The sequence below is a fragment of the Clarias gariepinus genome, chromosome 26 (genome assembly GCF_024256425.1).
Source record: "Clarias gariepinus isolate MV-2021 ecotype Netherlands chromosome 26, CGAR_prim_01v2, whole genome shotgun sequence".
NCBI classification, from domain to species: domain Eukaryota; kingdom Metazoa; phylum Chordata; class Actinopteri; order Siluriformes; family Clariidae; genus Clarias; species Clarias gariepinus.
The window spans coordinates 24,392,501-24,414,867 of record NC_071125.1 but is presented as its reverse complement, the minus strand read 5'-3'; the positions used below and the strand labels follow the sequence as shown (position 1 = coordinate 24,414,867).

The following is a 22,367-nucleotide window of genomic DNA, read 5'->3' as shown; positions in this document are numbered from 1 at the left end:
AAAAAAAGAGATTCTAAAGTCTTTATTTTTTGAGGAACCTGTGAACTCTTAAGTGTACTGTATATACAGTAGAACCCACGAGGAACGCTTTCTCTACAAGAAAAGAACTCCAGAGCTAACATCAGGCATTTTTGGTGCAGTAGATAGATAGATAGATAGATAGATAGATAGATAGATAGATAGATAGATAGATGGATAGATAGATAGATAGATAGATAGATAGATAGATAGATAGAATGTGTTGTAGAACTTTCAGCATTGTTAAAACACAATTAAACGCTTCGTCTCAAAGCAGCTTCCATATTCTACTCTTCTTAAATTTTTTTCCATCCTGTGCTTTTTGTAGCCAATCACATTTTTCACAGCAGAGCTACTGAACCTGACCTCGCTGTTAACCTGAGACTTTAACTATGTTTGTGTGTCATGACAGTAAATAATGAAATATGTTATTCTGTGCTAGAGTGAACTGTAAACCACCTGGACAACAAAACGTCACAGTTTCAGAAACGTCTAATTATTTGTCCTGCATCAAGCAAAGACGACAACTTAAGAGTTAAAGTTGAAATGACTGGAATTGGGTTAGGGTTAGGGTTAGGGTTAGGGACTGTCCAACACATTATTAAACCCTGGAAGGATTTAATAATAACATCAACTTCACAGAAGAAATGTGGGCAGAAATAAATCATGAGTGGAGATCACTTACGCTTTAAGTTGTAAGAGAAAAGACAGACAGTAGAAATCAGAGCTAAAAACATTCTGTTCTGGGAGTGCAGTTACACTGGTGACCAGTAAGAATGTTTTCTATGGTGTATAGTACCATGGTATTTTTCACAGTACAAAGGCACTTATTTCCTGATGTACAGTAGTACATGTAGCTCACTATATTAAATGGTTCTATCATTATACATACTTTGGTGTAACACGGGTGGGTCATGTGCTATAGTGTTGTTCATGGTTTTACCCTAAACATGTTTATCTACCATAATGTTAATATAATGTTAAAATCTGCTCAAATAGGTAAATAAAAAGAATACTACGTACGGTGAGGTTTGTAACAGAAGTTTGTAACAGGTTTATAGCTTCTGTAATCACAGGTATGAACTGGTGACTGTTAACGGGTGAGAAATCAGAGCAGGTCGTGAAGGTCCTCCCCTTATTATGGTTGCTTAGGGGGTGGAGCCTATATCATGACTGACAGGAGGCATGCAAGGAGCCCAGCATGAACCTGCATTGTTTCAGCCACTTCTTGTTCTCAGAAGTACATTTTAGATTCCACCTGATGTGTAATAGTAAGAATTATTACAGTTTATTGACCTTTAACGCAGCATGCAGCAAGAGCGGAAAAATAAAATAATTAAGAAATCAAGATGAGATAACAAATTCATTTATAATTGCATCCCTGGAGGTTTCAACTCTTCGCTCAGTGATATGTCTGGCGCTGAAATAAAAAAAGTAAAAAAATAAAAAACAGTCACCCATTGCTTTTTTTTTGCAAACGTCCTAAAAATATGAGTGCATCTTAATTAAGTTTTAATGGCACTGCTCGTTAGGAGAAAAAATGTAATTAGGGCAGAACGTTCGGGGCCGACGATGGCCTCGGATTCAGGCTTATCAACAGAAGACGGGATTTTTTTCCCCCAAATGTGGGCTTGTGTTTGTTCCAGGCTTTAAAGCTGTTATTAAACCTAAATACGCGACAGATATAGATTTTCTTTTTCCTTAGTGCCCTTTCCCATCTCTCTCTTGTGGCTTGTGGAAGTGGAGGAGCTTTGTGAGCAGGATGGTGTGTTCTTCTGCTCCATAATAGAGTCTCATAAAGAGTTTTATACAGCAGGTGGTCCCGGTCGTCTGATTGGACGATTGGTTCTGATGTTCAGTATTACAGCACTGAGACATTCTCACTGCATATGTCTTTGTTTAAGACCGAAAAGCTCAATCCAGCTTATTGTACCAAAAGTGTTGCTACATTTACTCCAAGCTGTCAGTCACTCCTTGTGTTACCATGGCAACATATAGTGTTTTATCCGGTCATAGTTGCTTTGGGAACTAATCTCATTAACAGAGCAGTAACCTTTGCTCATGTTGTGCCTGAGATATAAGTTACTCAATCATAATTCCTTGTTTATAGAACACGAGTAAAAGTATGAGTAACGAGTAAAAGTAGAATTGTGATTACCTGCCATCGCCATGGCTCTCCAGTGATGTGACTGATTTTGATTACCTGTGATTATCAGTGATTAGTTGAGATTGTAGGAAGTTATCGATGTTTAGCTGTGATTATCTGTGTTAAGCGCTAATTACATGTGATTACCTTTGATTACAGTTTTTCTCAGTCGCTTTGGTGCTTTTCTCACATCACTATTAACATTTGCACAGCAGTTAGTGTATCTCTCAAAACAATTGGTGCAAACTGCAAAACCTAGTGGATAACCTGCAAACGCAGGTCACTTGCTCAAAATCGATAATCCATTCTTTAAATGCAAGAAATCACGTCAATGAAACTGCCAGTGACATCAAAACGAGAAGTCTGGACAGCATCTTTATAAACAAGATAGTCAAATGGCTTCGTCATGTTTCCATTATGACATAGTATTCTCTCAGTGTTTTCCAATGCAAAAAAGGTCAGAACTCTGTGACACGACCTGAAAATGCTCAAGACAGCACTATACACTTCATCCCTTGCAATGCAGCGAGGAGAGTATCTCCTGGAGGGGCGAATCCACCCTCCGCATGACTCTGCTATGATGTCGTCACATACTGCATCCATGGCTGCTAGCAGGACCATTCGCGCATGTGAATGCCGGTCATAAACCTTCCACCTCCAGGCAGAGGATTAAGGAATGGGGAGTAGGGAGGGAGATATTGAAAATAATAATAAAGAAAGGTATAAAAATTGCTTGACAGAATTTGATAACTAATTCACAGTTTTGCATGTAATGACTCAAGCAATGAAATGAAGACTATAAGTTTTATTGGAAACGACGATTCAGCATCCAAAAGTATAGTTAATTTTGACTGACATGACATAAGCAAATGATAATGTTATAAAACGGCAGAGAATTATATGAAAGCAACTGATACATGTCCAAGAGCATTTACAATTTGTTCAGAGGAAGGAGAAATCGCTACTATCATGTGCACAAATGACTAAATGTCGTGGAGGTTGCACTAAAGGTTTTGAGACTTTTCATTCTGATCTGAGAAAAGCACCAAAGCAACTGAGAAAAACTGTAACTGTGATGAGTGGTGATTAGCTCTAATTACATGTGACTAGGCAATTGTGATTAGCTTTTAGGTCCAGTGATTCGTTATGTTTATCCTTGATTACAGTGGAACCTTGGATTACGAGCATAATTCGTTCCGGAAGCGGGCTGGTATTCCAAACACTCTTAAATAGTGTGATTGTTTCTGGTTAGATGTGATTTCCTATGATTAACTGTTATTAGACATGAGCACTTGTGGTTACCTCTGATTAGCTCTCTGTGATTTACTGATACATTACTAGTTGTTGCTTGTCATTAACTGTAATTAGCTGATTATCTTTGATTACTGATGATAAGCTGTGATTACTTGCAGCCCAATCAAACCCATGCTGATACTCACCGCTCTTGATCATGTGATATTACCGTAAACGCCTCAATAATAAAGTGAAGAGCTGTGTATGGATCAGTGAAGAAAAAGAAACGTGTAAAAAAACCCTGAAAGTAAAAAGTGACGAGCGTTTGAGCGGCCCATGACCGAGGCTGTGGTGGACCAGTGTGCGGTGGCGCTCGAGTGGAACGACGGGATTCAGGAGCGATGCAGTTTCTATTCCGTCTCCTCCACACGAAGCGGAATTAAATTACATTGCAAAAAGTAATAACAGAGCAGAACGTAGCGACCTGGGCAGCAGCTGGAACAAACAGCACACGCGGCGTCAGGCCATGTGTGTCGCACTGAGGGAGGGTGTGGACGCTTCCACACGTGAGGAATAACGTGTACTGATGGACTTTGCTGCTGTAATCTTCCTGCATTTCACTAATCCCCATCCTGACGCTTGTTTCTGCTCATTTTGTCAGCGCTGAACTAAATATAAACAGCGCACAGGGTCTCGATGGATAACCCTTTATTCCCTCTCTCTCTCTCTCTCTCTCTCTCTCTCTCTCTCGTTCTGTTTTTTCTCGCTCTCTCATGCAGCGGAGGCGGATGGATGTTAGTCATCCTCCATCTCCAGCCTGTTCCACCACCTGCTGAAGAGTTTTTATCGTTTTCATGACACACCGTGCCCCAGACGCCAGAGAGACCCGGCCAACTGAATAACTGCACTCGAGAAATTTCACTATTTTTGTCAGATAGTTTCTGGGATTTAACCCCCAAAGGGGTGAGTGTGAATGCACACACCACTGAAACTCCTTCAGATTAGGATTCCTGCTCAGGAGGTCAGGGGGATCAGGGAGGTCTCCTCAACCACAGGACAGGATACAGTATGTTGTCCTGTAACCAGACGTGGTGTTTTAATGAAACATTGCCAGTCCTAGTGAAGTTATGAGTGGATTTGTGAGAGATTAGAAACAGACAGTGACAGTTATGACAGAGTCAAACTGCTTACTTCTGCAGTCCTTAGATCTCTGCCTGAAGTTGAACCTGCACCATAAGTGACATCTGAATGTGGAGTAAAATAAAGCGATGTTATGAGCAGTTATGTGTGGGATTGGATAATCTACTTTAAAATAATCTACTTATGCATATAATTCTTATTTTATCTTGCCATATATCCTTCTTCATTGCACTCAGTGTACAGTATATAACCCGTTCTGATTTCAGTTACATATGCATACAGTAGACATACAGTATGCAACCTGTTTATTACAAGTATACAATATCTTCACACTGTATACATCAAAATCATTGCACTCTTTGTATATAACTCTTCCTCTGTATAAAACACCTTTCTATTGCACCCACTTATTATTCATTTGCTCATTTGCACTCGTTATATCACCTTCCTCACTGTATAATGTTTACATATGCAAAATTCTTTAGCAAGATATACAATACCTTCCTTACTGTACCACCCGGAATCATTTGCACCCATTGTAACTTTTCTACCTCACTATATACTACAGTACTCATATATGCAAATTATTTTTGCACTGTGAAAATGCACTTCTGGTTAGATGCTAACTGTATTTCGTTGCCTTGTACCTGCATGTGCAGTGACAATAAAGTTGAATCTAATCTAATCTAATGCGCTACTGTCTCAATGTAAACAAACACCTGCACCAATAGATATTAATTAGAAAAGATAAAGTGAATATTTTGACTGGGATTAGTTCATATTTTCACTTTGGCTGAAATAACAGCGCTGAAGTGGTATAAGTGAATTTTAACACGCTGGAGTGGTTTTAAGACAAAACTTCATCTTTATCCTTTTATCTACTTTTTCCATTTCTCATCTGTGATTCACTCTCCGATTACCGAACAGGGAGTGTATTTGTCTGAGCACCAAAGAAGGACAACTTAGTGTAAACAAGGCGTAAGATACTCAACCTTACAGAATGGGATTTCTTTGTATTAATAAGTTAGACAGAGAGTTCTGCTGTACAGAGAGACACACAGACATGTACGTGGGCTTCAACCTCAAATAATAATCATAATAATAATAATAATAATAATAATATCACTGATTACATTAAAGATCAGATCAGATTATTATTGGATTTAACCTTTAACTGTTTCTATGAACTCTTTAACCGTCAGGTCCTTACTCTAGTAACATATACGGCTGATTAGCTAAACTGTGTCTTTGACAGAAGTTAACACAATAAAGTTAAATTCAGGTTTAATTGATCACATATACATTACTCCTCATTAAAATTCCTAATTCTCTGTATTTTCCTGCGTTATGTTAGTTGTCTGGGGTCAGAGCGCAGGGTCAGTCATCATACAGCACCCCTGGAGCAGACAGGGTTAAGGGCCACGCTCAAGGGCCCAACAGTTGACCATCCCATCATTAACTCAGAGCCTTAACACACTGATCCACCACCATCCTGTAGCTGCGTTGCATCCTGGGACTTATCCCCTCTAACATCTCTAAACTTCATTAATGTATAGTTCAGTAGTGAGTGTCTGAGACAAGAGTCTCAGTTTAAAACCGAAGACCGACTTTACGTTACATGAAAACCATCCCGTTAGCATCGGCATTACTGAACACAGCAGAAATATTTAACTACTGTATAAACACGCGGACGTGAGTTTTCCTTTAATCCATGACCTTACTGTACAGTTCTCATAAGCTCCACCCCAAATCTCATGAATATATGAATAATCATGATATAATTAGGAAATGCTGCCCTCAGGTGGTGACATGTGGAAGTGTGCTTGTCGAACACAGTAACGGGGACCTGATGTCCTGAAGCGTGTTCTCTCATCTCATCTGATCACATCATGTTCCTTTGGCGTTCTCTGGGAGTGTTACACACACACACACACACACACACACACACAAATACTTTCTTTCTCTCTCTGTCTCCAAGCTCTGGGTTCTTTTTCTCCCACACATCCAACCACGCTCTGAGCTTTTCTGGGCGTGTCACGGTGATGGATGAGGCACCTGAAAGCGCTGAGAGGAATGATCACAGCTCCGGCTCGGGTGAAACGACGTGGGAGGAATGTAGTGTATTTTATTTTTTTGGCTAAACACTAGATGATGAGTGTGTTAGTCAGCGTCAGTTTTGCTTGCTGTGTGTGTGTGTGTGTGTGTGGGTGGACAGAGCCATGATGCAGGAACTGCACAAAGAGAGATGAGTGTCTACAGCTTAGCGTGCAGCTCAGGACTAATTAATAACGAGGTGTTGCGTATGTGTCACAGAGCTCCGTGATTGGTCGTTTGAAATGTCAATCAAAGAGAGTCTTCTTGTGACAGTAGCTGGGTTCTGGTTCTTTTTCGAGAAATCAAACCTTGTAGTACGAGCACTTTAACACCTTTGATCTCTGCTATCAACGGACTTATGAAATATTTTTATTTAATGTCTGTAAATTTATAAGTGCAGTGATCGATTAGTTTATCGCAACTTAACCCCCCTTATTTTGCTTCTGACTGTTACATGTGTGTGTGTGTGTGTGTGTGTTCTTTATGTATGTGTGTGTTTGTTTTTGTGCATGTGGCGCCCCCTTCAGGCGGGGAGAATGAGCGGGAGCACGAGGGTCAGTGCCACGCCGACTCTCTGGGAGACCTGTACCGGGCGCTCGAACGCGCCAGCGTGTCTCCCTTGGGTGAGCCGCGTCTCTCCACCCGTCTCGAGTTCAAGCACTCGTTTGTGCGCCGCTGCAACGACCCGCTGCTCAACGACAAAGTGCATCGCCTGCGCATCCTGCAGAGCACGCTCAAGGTACCGGACACGCTGCTGCGCATGGATTTCTGTCTGTCTGCGTGTCGATGCGTCCTCGTCTGTCTGAGATGTTGTCCGTCTGTCTGAGCGTCTCCGGGGGGGCTCGGAAGACAGCGGCGCTCGTTAGAGGAGCCATGATTTTGGACAAGTTGCTGATTTGGACACGGTGCTGCTGTCTTGGAGCCTTGTCTCGACTTTTTTTTTTGTCTAGTACCGTGGCTGCGCTTGGCTGTAGAGCAGAACCGCCGTAGCTGTCGAGGCTAACGCTAATCTGTGAGTCCGGTCCTGCTGTGTGCTTGTCCTCTGGCCGACTCCTGTTGCATTGTGGGTGCTGTAAGGATGGGTGAGGTGCAGCGTGGAGGGGCGGCGAGGCCCACAGTGTCAGAGGACTCTGGTCAAGGCTAGCATGATGTGTGTGTGTGTGTGTGTGTGTGTGTGTGTGTGTGTGTGTGTGTGTCCTTACCCGCTAGTCTCGCCTGTTGAAGTGCTCTGAATCACTTTAACATGTGAGCTGTGAGTCGTACATCAATTACACCCTAATCTGTATGTCAGCCCTGGAGAGAGAGAGAGAGAGAGAGAGACAGATGGAGAGTGTGTCTGTAACGTCCACCCTTCGCTGCTCTGTTTCTGCGCCCTGATAGGACAGGGAAGGCGAGCTAGCAGTGATTGACAAGCTCCTGGACAAACCCAAGCTTACGTCCGCCGACTTCCAGGAGTGGAAGAGGACGTACGCCGAGCTGTTCCAAGCCGAAGACAAGAAGGACCGCCAGCCCAGTCCCCTGTCGGACCCGAGCCCCGCGTCCACTCCCGAGCCCACGCCTCGCACGCCGTCTCTCTCACACACACACTCCTACATCGAGACTCATGTCTGAGTCACACACATACAAACACACATGCACTTACATACAGTACACACACACACACACACACACATGTTCAGGTTCTATCAGGCCTGTCTCAGGATGCTAAAGTGTTACACAAGCAGTACTGTAGGTTTATTTAAAGCTCTGTGGACTCAGACTCCAAACTCACTGACATCAGAATCAGAACCAGAATCGGGTTCTGTTGAGACACACAAGGAATTTGGTTCCGTCTGTTTTAGCTCTCAGAGTTCAGGCAAGTAAAACACTGTACAAGTAATTACACAACATTTAGCTTGTGATTAAATGAGATTAAATAAGGCGGCGGATCCTGAGTACAGTATGTGCAGTATAGTGTAGAGAGAGGGATTGTAGAGTGAGGCAAGTAGCCCTGCACATAACGCTCGTGCTGAGGTCTTAAGAGCTCTACACACACACACACGATGACGTTATTCCTTTAATTGTGTATTCTGATACACACACACACACACACACACACACACACACACACACACACTAACCAAACCAGCACCCTCGACACTGGATTTGGAAACACCGGTTACTGGTTTTGACTTTCCTGAGACACAAACACTGCAGCAGGACAGAGCCACGCCCAGATCCGTATCGTCACAGAAGCACAGGACGGATTGAGCAGATTTGGACACTGAAACTGAGACCTGGAACTGTGGGACAAAGCAAAAGTGGACTTTACTCTCATTATATAATCTTATTTTTATTTATTTTTGAATCACACCTTAATAAGTTTGTGTGTCGTACTTCACATGAGCTGTTGCATCATCGTGGTTTCTGATTGAAGCTCGAAAATCTTAAGAGTCTAAAAACCCAGATCCGGCCATATGCAACGCCAGCGTGCTAGTTTGAGAAATCGCTAGCTAACATCACTGAGCTAACGAAACGGACAGAAGAAGATTAGAGTCCTTAGATTAGAGTAAACTTTACATTCAGCAGCGTTAGTTTTAGTAAAAGTTTGTTAATGTAAATTATAATGTCTTAAGCACAGCTCTTCATTTATCACCCTCGTAGTAACGTTGTATGTACGTTCGCGGCTAAGCTGAGCTGAAAACTTTCCACCAGATTCACAATTTCAGGTTTCATCCATAAACACCAATGAGTTGTACACTGATCAGCCGTAACGTCCAACAGCCAACCACACGACACACTTATCAGTGCCCCCCCCCCCCCCTCCCACGGAAAAGCCAATACAGGCCATGATAGAGAGGCACCAGAACATCCAGTGCTCCACGGCACACCAGGTTCCCTGACCCAGGTTTTTAAGTTATGGCTGATCTGTGTAAACTCCATCAGCATTTACATTTAGCCACACCCACAAAATTCTATTAAAGGCAAAGCAATGTCATGATATACAACAGAATAAAAGGAAACATTGAAACGGCATTGCGCAACATCTTCTGCCAAAGCGGCTCGTCAGCTCCCGCCGACGCGCACAAACCCTCCTCGTTTTATGGGGCGCCATTACTTAGGTCTTGTTTCATGGATATGTTTTGAAAGGAAAAAGAAGAAAATTTGCACAAGATTAGGAGCAAAAAACAAATGGTAGAACCTTTCTATAGGATTTTTTTTTTTATTACAAATAAATTTGTTCGTGCCCGCGTGAGAAACAAGACTCGCTGTTTTTTAAAGATCTCAGATCTCTCGATTTAAATCAACATTATGTTAAAATATTCACCATTAAGGATTAGTGAGTATTGTGCAAAAACAAGTTTTAATTACTTTAAAAAAGACATCACTACAGTATATTTATTTTGGCTCTTTGGCACTGAAATTTTCACTCAGGATGAATTCAGTATTTAAATATTTAAATTCTAATTTTGTTTGTCACATACGCGACCGTACGCAGCACGGCGTGCAGGGAGATGATCTTCACGACCGTCCGAGACCGGAAAATAAAAACGTTTAGAATTTAAGAAAAAAATAATTATTTTAAATAATTTAGTTGCACTCAAAATTTTATTTTATTGAAACTGTAGTAAGATTCACAAAAAGAAAGTATAATTTTTTATAATATAAAAAAGTACTGGACTATAGTAAAACTATTTTATTTGTCACATACACAACCATGTGCAGAACGACATGCAGGCTGTTCACGACTGCCAGAGAACGGAAAAATAAAAGTCTGCTAATAAAAAGAAAGAATTTACAATAAAAATCAAATGTTATTAATAATTCATATTTCCACTATAAATACAATTATGCTTAATATACAATTTACAATCAAATTACATTTTACCTGGAAGAAAATTTGCAGTCAAAATGAAATTTAAATGAAGCTATTGTAAAATTCATGAAGAGAAAGTATAAATTTATATTTTTCTAAAAAGTACAGGAATATAGTAATATAAGTTGATATATAATAATTTTTTTTTTTTTACATTTTTAGTTCTTAAAGAAACAGCTGAAATAAAAAAAACAACAACACAAAGGTCGTAAATCTGACGATTAGCAAAAGATTCATTCCAGTTTGAACAAAACCTCGACTCGGACAAACCCCGCCTCCTGCGTTACCACGAGTTAGCGTTCCTGCATTTCGCATTCTTGCAATGACAGTGTGACGACGGGTTTCAGGAAATACTTTAATAACATGTTTGTGCTTTGTAGGGAAAAAAATCCTGAATGTAGAAGACGAGGGACGTTAAGCAGTGTTCAATAAAATGACCTAAGACGACAAATGATAAATTATGTCTAGACTACACAAGGATCGACAAGAGATACGATACCTGATCCACAACAATAATCGGACAAACCCCGCCTCCTGGGATGTCCAGTAGGATGGGCTGATCATACACGGAATCAGATTCTCAGAGAAGCTGCACGGAGAGGTGTAACATGAGAGCATTACTGAAAATGATGATTTAGATATTAACAGTTTTATGTCAAAATAATGTTTTAAGACATATTTCTGGTCTCGTCACAGGTGTAGAACATACGTGCAGATTCACGTATTTATTCATATAAACCAGGAACCAGACGTGTATATACTGTATGAGCGATTCCGCAGCGAGGAGACCACACCTGTGTGTAGGCTTCGCTGGCCGAAGCCTGTGATTTAGCCATGCGTGGGCCTTGATGGACGCGCTCATTCTGCGGAGCGGAGCGTCCGAGGTTTTTCTGCGCCTCCAGCTGAAATGAGTGATGACTTTATAAAAATGTAAAGCAGTTCATAAACACCAGGCACAAGGTTTCCTGCGCTGGGACTCGACTCGAGCGATCGTGCCAGTACAACTTCCTATTAAGCCTACTGTGACCGTGTATTATAATGAGCCTCGTGAATAATTCATTGGGCGTCTGCGGCTTCATCCAATCATAGGGCGAGAAAACGTTACTTGATGGATGAAAATATTCAGGAATGTAGGAACTTTTCATCAGGGCTGTTTCGAGCTATAAGCAGTACAATCCACCTTTTTTAAAAATAAATTATAACAATTATTCATATTATTTAAAAACAATCATTCCTTATTTGCAATCATTAATTTAATAAAGAAACATTTCATAAGTTATTAATGAAAAAATGTATGAATTACTAGAGTGAGTAAAAATAAATACATCATTATTAATTAATAGCATTTGTCGACTTATAATTCGTAAAAAAAATAAATTTATCATATTAATTAATAAAATATTCATATTATTGTGCGTCAGCACTCACTGTTATTCGGCTTTATTTGTAAATATATTTATAAACCTTATATTCTTATACTGCATGGCTCAGATCCACTCTAACAGTTTATACTCGTTTATTTATTTTGTTTGTTTGTTTGTTTGTTTGTTTGTTTTTTCAGATGAGTGCTGAATGAAATCTAATGAACTGGACTTGAAGCAATCAAAGCACTCAGAGGACTTATATTGTGTGATTATCATTATTAATATTATTATTATTATTGTTATCATTATTTCTATTTTTTAGACACAGAATGTCCTGATTAGAGTTTAATGTAAGATAGGGTGAGGTGTGTGTATTATAGTGTACATTGCGGTCGTGTGAGAGATTAATAACCCTCATGAAAAGTAATAACTGATGTACTTGCTTTGATCATGTGATTATACTGTATCATATATGAGGTATATCAGCGTTATGACGATGTAGACGATGTTAGACTCAGCACAGTGTTTGCATTTTCATGGAAATAACTGGAATTACTAGACTGGGTTTCCTGCCTTTTTTTTCTTCTTTTTTTTTATTGGACTTGGGCAGATTCTTTGCATTAAGGACGTGTTAAGAGTCATGAATAAATAACACTCTTAGACAAATACATTTTTTTAAAAACCTAACAACTTAAAACATAGACCAGTCTAGTAAATCTACAATCATGTTTCTGCAAATGATTATCTGTTCTAATTAGGCATGCCATTTGGGAAATGCCGTTAGTAAATGCCGTGCTGTCTTTAGCTTACTTCCTGGCAGTTTTATTTATTTCATAATTTATTTAGGAAATCAATCTGTTTCTCAACTTTTCAGGTCGATGTGGTTAAAGTCAATAAAACTTTGCTCATGAAAGCGTGCTTGTCTTATACTCATGCTTTATCTCACCCTGGGACTCATTATTATTGTAAGGAATGAAACTGTGTGTGTGTGTGTGTGTGTGTGTGTGTGTGTGTGTGTATACGTGTACAAAGTGTCATTGCTAGAGAAGTACACTTTTTTTGTTTTGTTCTTTGCAAAGTAAATAAAAGGAAATACAACAATTAAAAGCACATAAATGATCCTATTAACCTTGTATGAGGTTAAGAAATCCCACCTGCTGCATTCTGATTGGTTACAAACATTCAGTCTCGTGTACGATTGGTTAGAAACCCACACTGTCTCTGCACACACTGGTTTACTCGGAGTTATGAGAATGAGTCATAAGTACGCTTGGGGTTTTGCTCCGGAGGCCAACGAGCAGTTAGCACTTAGCAGCTGTGTATGTGTGTGTGTGTGTGTGTGTGAGAGTGTGTTAAGATCCAGAAAAAACAATGAAGCCAGACGCCTTAGCCGCTGCTTTAAAATCTCCGCGCTGCCGGTGCTGACTGACAGGTCACGCCCTACAGTACGTCTGCACAAAGGTCACATCATTTCTGATCCGCCCGTTCTCATTCAGGTCACAGGACTACTCGTCAGCTATATATCTGATCTAGGACCACATACAAGAGTGACTTAGATCCGATCTGAAAAACATCTGATCAGACAGTCATAAAGATCAGATCTGTGTGACATGAGGGTAAAACATGAGGTTAATGTGAACGAAACCTAAAATATTCAGCTTACTCTGGGTTTTGTGAGATGTAGTGTGAGTGTGTGTGTGTGTGTGTGTGTGTGTTGTTGTTGCTGTTGTGCAATCAACATGTTACAGTTTGTTCTTAATAATTTTTAATTGTAAGCATTTGGTGAGGAGAAATTAAACACTTGGAGGCGTGTTGCATCAACTTCCACATGGTAACAGTAACTCCGCTTCATCACACACCTCATTCTCCTGTTACAGCATGACACACCGTACTTTATTACTGAGTTATTGTTGGTTTTGTTTTTTGTAGAACGCAATTAGATTCTTTTCCTCAACCATGACAGCCGGGCCGCAGGCTTTACAGCTCCAGCTTAAGCATCATGAAATAGAAAAAAAACCCCGACAATCCATCTCCATCCATCCAAAAGTGACTTTATTTGACATCCTTGCTTTTCTGCCTCATGTAGGTTTTTTTGCTTTCTGTATACTCTCTCTCTCTTTCCCTCTCTCTCTCTCTCTCTCTCTCTCTCTCTCAGGCCACCTGGTGCTAATCCGCTGTATCCTAGCATACAGACATCCCTAGTGTTTCTCCCCTGTGTTAATTACCACATCCTTGCGCTCTTTCTGTCGAGTTCATGCCTTTCGCTTTTAACGCCACGCATTAATCATTTCATTTATTTTAAGCTCATTACGACAAAGCAAAAAATGAATCACACTAAATGACTTGCAAGCTCCAGGGACGCGAGCTCTCACGCTCCGCGCGTCTATTCAGGCCCTTTCCGAAGGCATACCTTTGAATAGCTTTTATTAAGTTCTGCATGCAAGCTGAAATAGTTTTGCTCTGGGAAGACGCTTTTGATTTCATGATTCAGATAAATGACACATGCAAGATGTGCAACATATCACGCTTAACATTTTTCCAGTGAATTTTAATTACTTAGGTCATCACAAAGAGTGGAAAGCGCTCTACACCCAGGCAGTTGTTGAGTTTTGACCCGCGTTTTGCATTTGAGAGCGCTAAATCTACTTCCCCGACTCACTTTCATCCCACACACACTCAGAGACCTTTAATTAACTTAACATACTTTTAAATACCTTGTTCTTAATACTATTTATGCTTCAGCCTTTTTTTCTTACATATCTATTCTGTTTTTCTTTTGTCCTGCCATCCTTTTATCTGCTTAAGCCCCCATTTCTGCCAGAAATCTTCAGTTCTTTCTGCCTTACGTATTTGGATCCATTGCCAGATCTCCAGTCTGTGTTTAAGACTGTGCTTCCAGCTGCTTCAGACAGTCCTCAGGGTTCAATTTGTGTAAATGTAATTTTTCGGGCAATATGACAACCCCTGAACCTGGTGGACTCTTGTCATTTTCGTTCTGTCATTATGACCTTCCATTGCTGTCATGCTTACAATGCAGTGCCTCCAGCGCCAAGATTATTCAATTCACCGCTCTGAAGGTCAAAATCCGTTCTGCCTGCACGGATCAGTCAGATTTACCCTTTACAAGCCTGCCAAGTATTCACAGACTGAACAATCTTCTGCTTTTCTACTCAGGCTGAAGACAATCTCATAGTTCTCTGGGTGCATATGGAGGTTTGGGGATTTTCATGGGTTCCTAGCTCTCTGTACATTCTTGGAGACTCATCTGAGCACACTGAGCCCCACATAATGGATGTGGCAGCTTACACACCTTCTTCCAGCAGTCATATTCAGGATTGTACTCCAGAACATCACAAACACACACTTCCTGTCCATCACGCCACTTTCTACCTCCAAACATCAACATGCATCCGCCTGGTGTGACGGTCAGACCGTAACAGAAGCGATCTTGCAGAAGCGGTTTTAGTCTCGTCCACTGATTTTGTTTGGGATCGTAGCACTCGATGTCACAAAATGGTTCATACATCCCTAAGAAGGCATAGAGTTTTTCATTTATGGCTGCCATTTGATGGCCAAATCTGGCAATAGACATAGGGGAGCGCCTTACCCAGACATCTTTATCAAAGGTGTTAAGAAACAACACTTCCTTACTACTCTCAGAATGGCTGCCATGAATGCCACCAGAGATATAGATACCTCTGCCAATTGTTGCACAAGCTTGTCCATGGAGAGCATGGGGCAAAGCTACACTGCTACGCCAGCAGCCTGCATTCATGTTGTATTTTTCCACTGAAGCCAGGGTGGGCTCTCCTTTCTGGCCTCGTCCTCCTATGGCATAGATTACACCTTCAACCACACAGCAGGAGAACTGTGCCCTTTTTTGTAAGAGCGGCTCCATCTCTTCCCAACGTTCAAACCGAGGGTCATAGCGACACACTTGGTCAGACACTGTCATCACTGCTGTCTTCACATTCTCCTCATCCACCTCTACAACCTCTCCTCCAAGCACAAAGAGGAAATTTCCCACCACACAAACTCCTTGATGCTGGAGCTTCTTCACCATGTTAATGGGCAGCACCTGGAACTTTTTGCTCTCTTGATTGAAGCTCTGAATTTGGGTTTGCGGTCTGTCTGATTCTGAACCTCCTCCGACCAGGAGTACTGTGTTGGTTGTGCCTCTTAAACTTGTATGGATACTTTGGATAAGTGGCTGGAGAGGAACCTGCATGTGGTAGTGCAGGGCTTTCTGTACTAAGCTGTGAATAAAAGGAGTGCGTAGGGTTGGGTTAAGGGAACTCAGATGGGTCAGATCTTTTGGTGGCACCAGGCCAAATCGAATGCGACTGAGTAAAGAGTTACTTTCCAAGGCAGGTAAAGAGTTACAAGACAACCAGTCCAGAGCTAGCTGTAGCAGAGCTGTCTCTTTCACCCCTGGTATCTCATCGGATCCCAACACCTCTCGAAAAGAGTCAAAGTTCAGGTCTAGCAGCCCAGATCTGTCCCCTAGAAGTCCTGCCAGGTTCCTTGCAATAAAATGACTTGTGACAGCACATGCCTCAAAGAGACTGTAACGAGCAGCAACATTGGCAAAAAAGCAGCAGTTATCCAGAGTGAGGCTGTTCGAGATGTACTCAGTGCAGAGATCGAGAGCATGGGTAACCTGCAAGTAGCAGGATGCTTCCAGGGTGTCCTCCAAGGTAGAGGGAGATAGTGAGATCCATGAGGTATAAATGAAGTCCAGGACCAGTTCCAGGCCAGTTGCGGATACAGCTGGTAGAAAAACAGTCCGAGCCTTGGACTCCAAAGTGTGTTCCTGGAATAATGACCAAAAGTAGTCACTGGAGCAGGCTAGCAAGGTGCGGTGAGCTGGAAACTCCTTGCCTTCAGCTTTTAGAATGATGTCGCACATTTGTCCATCTTGCCGCAAGCGCTGGTATCTAGAAAGCAGTCCTTCTCCGTGAGACTTGCTGAGCATAAGAAAGTAACTCATTACTAAGGAAGGAGATTAAAAAGGTTAGGAAAAAGTTAAACTAAAGGCAAGAGAGACAGAGAAATGGGTGTAGAGAACAGAAGGTTGCAGTTCCAAATTGAGCAAGGCATGAGTGAGTTTTGCTCTTCATAAGGGCAGCTTCTATGATGGTGTAGCTCATTGCTCCTACAGAGATAAACATGCCAAGAGGATGGATCTCTTTTTCAGCCAGCGGACAGCCCCCCAAACACTTCAGGATAACAAGTCTGGCAGGGACATACAGCCTTCCTGTGATCCTCCCCCCTGTTTTCATGGAAGAGGAATGCTGGTGATCATAGTATAAACAGGAGGAGGGGTAACAGCAAGGTGTTTTGTGCCACATAGGAAAAGTAGAAAAGCATCTAAATTTACTCCTTTATTGCATTGCCCTTTTCCTGCAGTTGTTCCGGGAGTATCAGGAATGAGACTAATTGTTTGCTGTGTTTTCTCCATGTGATATTTTCTCTAGAGTAAAAGTCAACACCTCATTTCGGTGCCGTTAATGCCTAAACCCCATTCCGCATCATCTGAGTGACAAGAATAGAAACACGTGGTGGATCAGAGACAGGCAAGGGCTTAGCCAGAGAGAGAGAGGGAGAGAGACAGAGAGAGAGCGGCATGACAAGGGGAGAGATAAAAAGAGTGAGAGTAGAGTGAATGAGAGGAAAAGACAAACAGAAAATGAGAAGCGAGGTAAACAAGACATCAACTTTCCTAAATTAAAAGGGGTATGTGGCCAATCGATGGCCATGTTTGTTGTCGAGATGGTATGCCATTCTGATGTTATGTGTGTGTAGTTCTATTCCAGAGCCCTTACCCTGACCTTATGATTTTATTCTGTCATCATCCCAAAATAGTCCCTGGCACAGACACGCACCCCGATGAGGCATCAGAAAATTTAATAAGACGGCTACCGTTGACATTCTCACTCCGTTCTTAGCACAGCCAGCAGTCTGGAGCATAATCCTCTGGAATCCACAACGCATTCATAATGTTACACATCTGTATGCTAATTGGTAACACAGGAACTGCAAATCTTTTAGAGGAAATAGATACAAAAGGAGGCATTCTAAGAATAAAATTGACGATTGACTTAGCATTTGGGTTTGCCCTGCAGAAGTGGTTAGAAAACTGATAGATTAGCAAAAAAAACCTTTTTCTGGGGAACCTGCAAGCATGTTTTTATATGAATCCATCCATTTGGATGTTTTTTTTTTTACAAACATTTTTTTTTTTCTGAAAGAAAGTTACTGATGCATTTGTCTGTAAACAATGTATAGTAACTTGTGTAGGATTTACTTGCTTTACATTAAGAAAGTAAAAAGATAATATAGAACCTGTACAATTACTTCATCAAAATCATCATTAACAGGATGCTGTTAGTTGTGGTTACCAGGGCACCTTTTTAGCATCCATTTATAGTTAAATCATTTTATTTATTTTTTTGGTCTGTCGGCTGCTCCCAGCAAGCGTTCGCCACAGCGGACACTTGGACTGCACATACAGTAGAAGCTTGGCACAGGTTGTACTCCAGATGCCCTTCGCAACCTTCGCATTTTGTATTTGTATTGTCACATTTTATGTACTGCACTACAACCCCAATTTAAAAAAAATCTTTTTACATTTTAATAAAATGAAAAATAAAAGACTTTCAAATCACATGAGCCAAAATTTTATTCGCAATAGAACATAGAGAACATAACAAATGTTTAAACTGAGAAACTTTACAATTTTATGCACAAAATAAGCTCATTTCAAATTTGATGTCTGCTACAGATCTCAAAAAAGTTGGAACCAGGCATGTTTACTATGGTGTAGCATCTCCTCTGCTTTTCAAAACAGTTTGAAGACATCTGGGCATTAAGGTTATGAGTTTATGGAGTTTTATTGTTGGAATTTGGTCTCATTTTTGCCTGATATTGGTTTCCAGCTACTTAAGAGTTTGTGGTCGTCTTTGATGTATTTTTCGTTTAACGATGCGCCAAATGTTCTCTATAGGTGAAAGATCTGGGCTGCAGGCAGACAATTCAGCACGAACAAAAGTCTTTGGCCTTGTCCCTTACGCACAGAGATTTCTCCAGTTTCTCTGAATTTTTTGATGATGTTACGCACTGTAGATGATGAGATTTGCAAAGCCTTTGATGTTGAGAAACATTGTTTTAAAGTATCTTTTTACACACTCTTTCACAGATTGGAGAACCTCTGCCTATCTTTACTTCTGAGAGACTACCTCTCTAAGATGTCCCTTTGATATCTAATCATGTCACAGACCTGGTGCCAGATGTTCTCCCAGCTGAAACTTGAAATGAGCTATTTAGTGAATAAAAGTATAAAATTGATCCATTTAATTATTGGTTACGTTGTCTATGTTCTATTGTGAATAAATATTGGCTCATGTGATTGGAAATTATTTTAGTTTTCATTTTATTTTAATTTTGAATAAGTCCCAAGCGTCTTTTCTGGAATTCGGGTTGTATTATAGTTACTGATCTTTTGCTGTCACATGACTAGCTGAGATTAGGCTACTGGGTATTTTCGTCATATAAAAAAAAATAACAGAAGTATCACCCGATGACCTATCGGATTACTTGATGCTTTGTTACACAGAAGAAGCATAAATTAGCAACTGATAGCTTCTGTTCTGCTGGTTATGTTCATATGCATTGTGTCATGGTGGATGACTTATCCAAAAGAAAAACAAAGTGTGAAAATGAATGAAAAAGTTAATAAAGTTATTATGGATATTATTTTATCATCACATGATTACTGTAGACGCTGTACAAATATGTGATTTCTCTTAGATTTGGTGGTGTTTGCTTATTCAGTGCTTTTGTAATTGAGACGATGCTATGGAATACAGTGCGCGTCACACTTCATAAAATGATGTGCAGGTAACATTGACAAATACTGACATTTCACACATCTTAATTAATGTCCAAATAACCACTCACCAAGTAGTGCCCTTGAACAGGGGTGAGAGAAGGATTTGGGATTCAGCCTTGTGTTTGAATCTAGTTAGCTTTGTAGCTTTCATTAGCAGTGAAGCAGAGGCGATTCGGAATGACTTGAAAACATTTAAGGAGACAACGTTGTTTAGGATGACATAATGTTATGAGGTGTGGGTTCTGTAACTGGTTAACTATGCAGATTTTGGGTAAATTGGCATTGTCACCTTTTTAACATTCAAAAGTGGCCGTGGCCGTGGGTGGATAATAAGTGCATTTAATAAGATAAAAACTCTTGTTTAGTTATGTATGAACTGCAAAGACGTTGTAAACTCCTCTGGTCTATAGATGTCAAAAATCCTAAAGTTACAGCTCTGACACTGAAGACTCCTTCCAGTAAAGTATTATACTGAGCTCATTAATACAAACCTGTGATTTTTAACAGCACTACTGTCAAAGCCGCCGTTCTGCAAAAAGAATCAGTTGTGTGGAGAAATACAGTGTTGATTAATCCTTTTTCAAAAATATTAAAATATTTATCTACAAAAAACACCATTTAGAAGACAGGAAATAGTTACTTAAATGTGGCATAAGATTTTATTTTTATTGCCCCACGTTTTTATTACAAGTCACACATGATGTCATTATTTTTCTTGTAGCCCTTCTAACTCTGGTCAGAACTCAGAATCTTCAATAAGGACACTTGCGCTGATGTGCTGCTGTTCAACTGGAGAAACACAGAGAGACAAAATGCTTCGCAAATATCACATTTAAGAGCTCATAAAACGGTGAGGATGTGCTGGGAATTCGGTTCTGTTTGCTCAAAGACAACATGTGATTGCTTCACCCTCCTACAGTGTGACACTGAGACATCGTGTTTTTATTGCATGTCAGCCTACACGCTCTCAAACCTAAGCCGGAGAACAATGGCAAGGCAAGGCAAAGAAAAATTATATATATATATAGTGGTTGAAAAGAAAGGGCCATGGAGTATGAAAACATGTTCTCAACATCTCGTATTTGTTCAGAATAAATGAAGTGAGACGACATTTGCCACTATTAACACGAACAACACAGACTAATCATCACGCTACATTATTATTCAGGCGCTATAAAAGGAATTAAATATGCGACTTCACACATGGCAGCAAAGGAGCTTGCGGATCTGTTATGAAATCAGACCGCGGATAAAACACACACGCTGAAGAGTTTAAACAGGAGACATATAAGAGAACAGACGTCTAACAGTGTCACGATTCTGTGTAAAATGTGCAGTTTATGGTTTCTGTCAGGTTCAAATTGTCTGCCTTAATACCTACATAGCGAAATGAAGTGGTCAAGAAGCGTCATCAGGTCAGGGGGTGCGTGGTGGCAATGACGGTGCAGCGTCTCTGATGAGCTGACTGGGGTTCTGTCCAAAACGCTTGTGAGGTGCTTGGGCCTGGCTTTATGGTTTTATGGATTTGTCTCTGTGGCATCATCTGTTAGTCGATACGGAGTCATAACAAGCCATTCTTCTTTGTGTTATCTGGGTGATGGGATGAGTGTACAGTAAATGAGTAAGAGTGATGAGTGCTCTCTGAGACTTGGTTCTTTTTGGGACTGATAGGCTGAAGCTCGACATTCTTTCAGGGTTTGGGATTATTCTTGGGTCACAATCTTTACAGCATATCAAAGGTCAAAAATGTTGGACATTTGATTGATCCTGGTAAGCTATTCTGGACCTTCTTGAGCAGGGCTAGCATTCTTTAAGACCTACAGTAATATTAGCACTCATCTAAGATGGAGACCTGAAGCAGTCTGGAAATATTCTTGGCCTATATTGTTTGCAGGATCTGAGCTGAGAGACAGGACTACGTGGTCCTCATCTATATGGGCGTTACTGTTTATGAGTTCTGAGGCAAGCATAAGATTTGGTAGCAGATATAAAATAGGTTAAGGTTTGTCTAAAGTCCAATAATGGGGTGAATCTTCCTGCATCTCGTATATTATTTGGAATATCTGAGCATAGAGATGGAAGAGATTCAGGATCAATTTGTTTCTAGTGTATACATGCACCACCTACAAAAGTAAGCTCAGGCTGAGATTTGGTATTAATATGGTCACTATATATGAATCCGGATCATGTTCGGGCCATGGACTTCTCAGTATCAAAGTATCAGGGCTGAGATTTGATACAGAAGCTGGAAACAGATAAATGACTAATGGCTAAGATGCGTCTATAATTTGTAGAACCTGTCAGAGACATTTTCCCGCCACATTCGTTACAGGATCTTGGACGAGACCAGGCTAAGAATTGATATCAAAGCCGACATTGTTATTACAGATGACTACTGGCGAAGATTTGAGAGTACCGTGGCTGTGGTGCTAATCTACCAAAATAGCCCGAGCTGATCTTGAACCAAAATTTGTGTGCAGCACCTCGCCTTTAGAGATGGATGGGATTTGATCTGAAATTGGTTCTGTGAATTTGGGTGCAATTGGGATAACTGCAGTCTGGTATTTTTTTTTTTCGTGGCTCTAATCGGCTCTTGAACCTGAAAACGATTGCTATGTGGGTTGC

The 22,367-nt window shown here is 40.7% G+C and overlaps 3 protein-coding genes across 10 annotated transcripts in view; 1 reads left to right on the top strand and 2 right to left on the bottom strand.

The window, feature by feature from the left end:
• cnksr2a (connector enhancer of kinase suppressor of Ras 2a) overlaps positions 1–22,367 on the top strand; it is a 97,230-nt gene that overhangs the window by 72,026 nt on the left and 2,837 nt on the right. For 4 of the 6 annotated variants that reach the window (XM_053487766.1, XM_053487764.1, XM_053487765.1 and 1 more), the window contains 2 exons: positions 7,159–7,370; positions 8,012–8,727. The exons of 1 other annotated variant lie outside the window; for it this stretch is intronic. In XM_053487766.1, the coding sequence (XP_053343741.1) occupies positions 7,159–7,370; positions 8,012–8,242 (443 nt within the window). In that variant the 3' untranslated portion in view covers positions 8,243–8,727. Of the gene's footprint in view, positions 1–7,158; positions 7,371–8,011; positions 8,728–22,367 lie in introns of those variants that run through there. One more of the 6 variants, XM_053487768.1, reaches the window with a different exon arrangement.
• On the bottom strand, positions 13,898–16,952 carry LOC128514089 (kelch-like protein 34). The gene has a single exon (XM_053487770.1). It carries the CDS (start codon positions 16,839–16,841, stop codon positions 15,087–15,089), a length of 1,755 nt encoding a protein of 584 aa, XP_053343745.1. The 5' UTR covers positions 16,842–16,952; the 3' UTR covers positions 13,898–15,086.
• The window catches only part of smpx (small muscle protein X-linked), a 13,270-nt gene continuing 11,276 nt past the window's right edge, over positions 20,374–22,367 (bottom strand). For 2 of the 3 annotated variants that reach the window (XM_053487771.1, XM_053487772.1), the window contains exon 6: positions 20,374–22,367. This exon is cut by the window's right edge and continues 134 nt beyond it. The gene's annotated coding sequence lies outside the window, so the exon portion shown is untranslated. The other variant, XR_008356434.1, reaches the window with a different exon arrangement.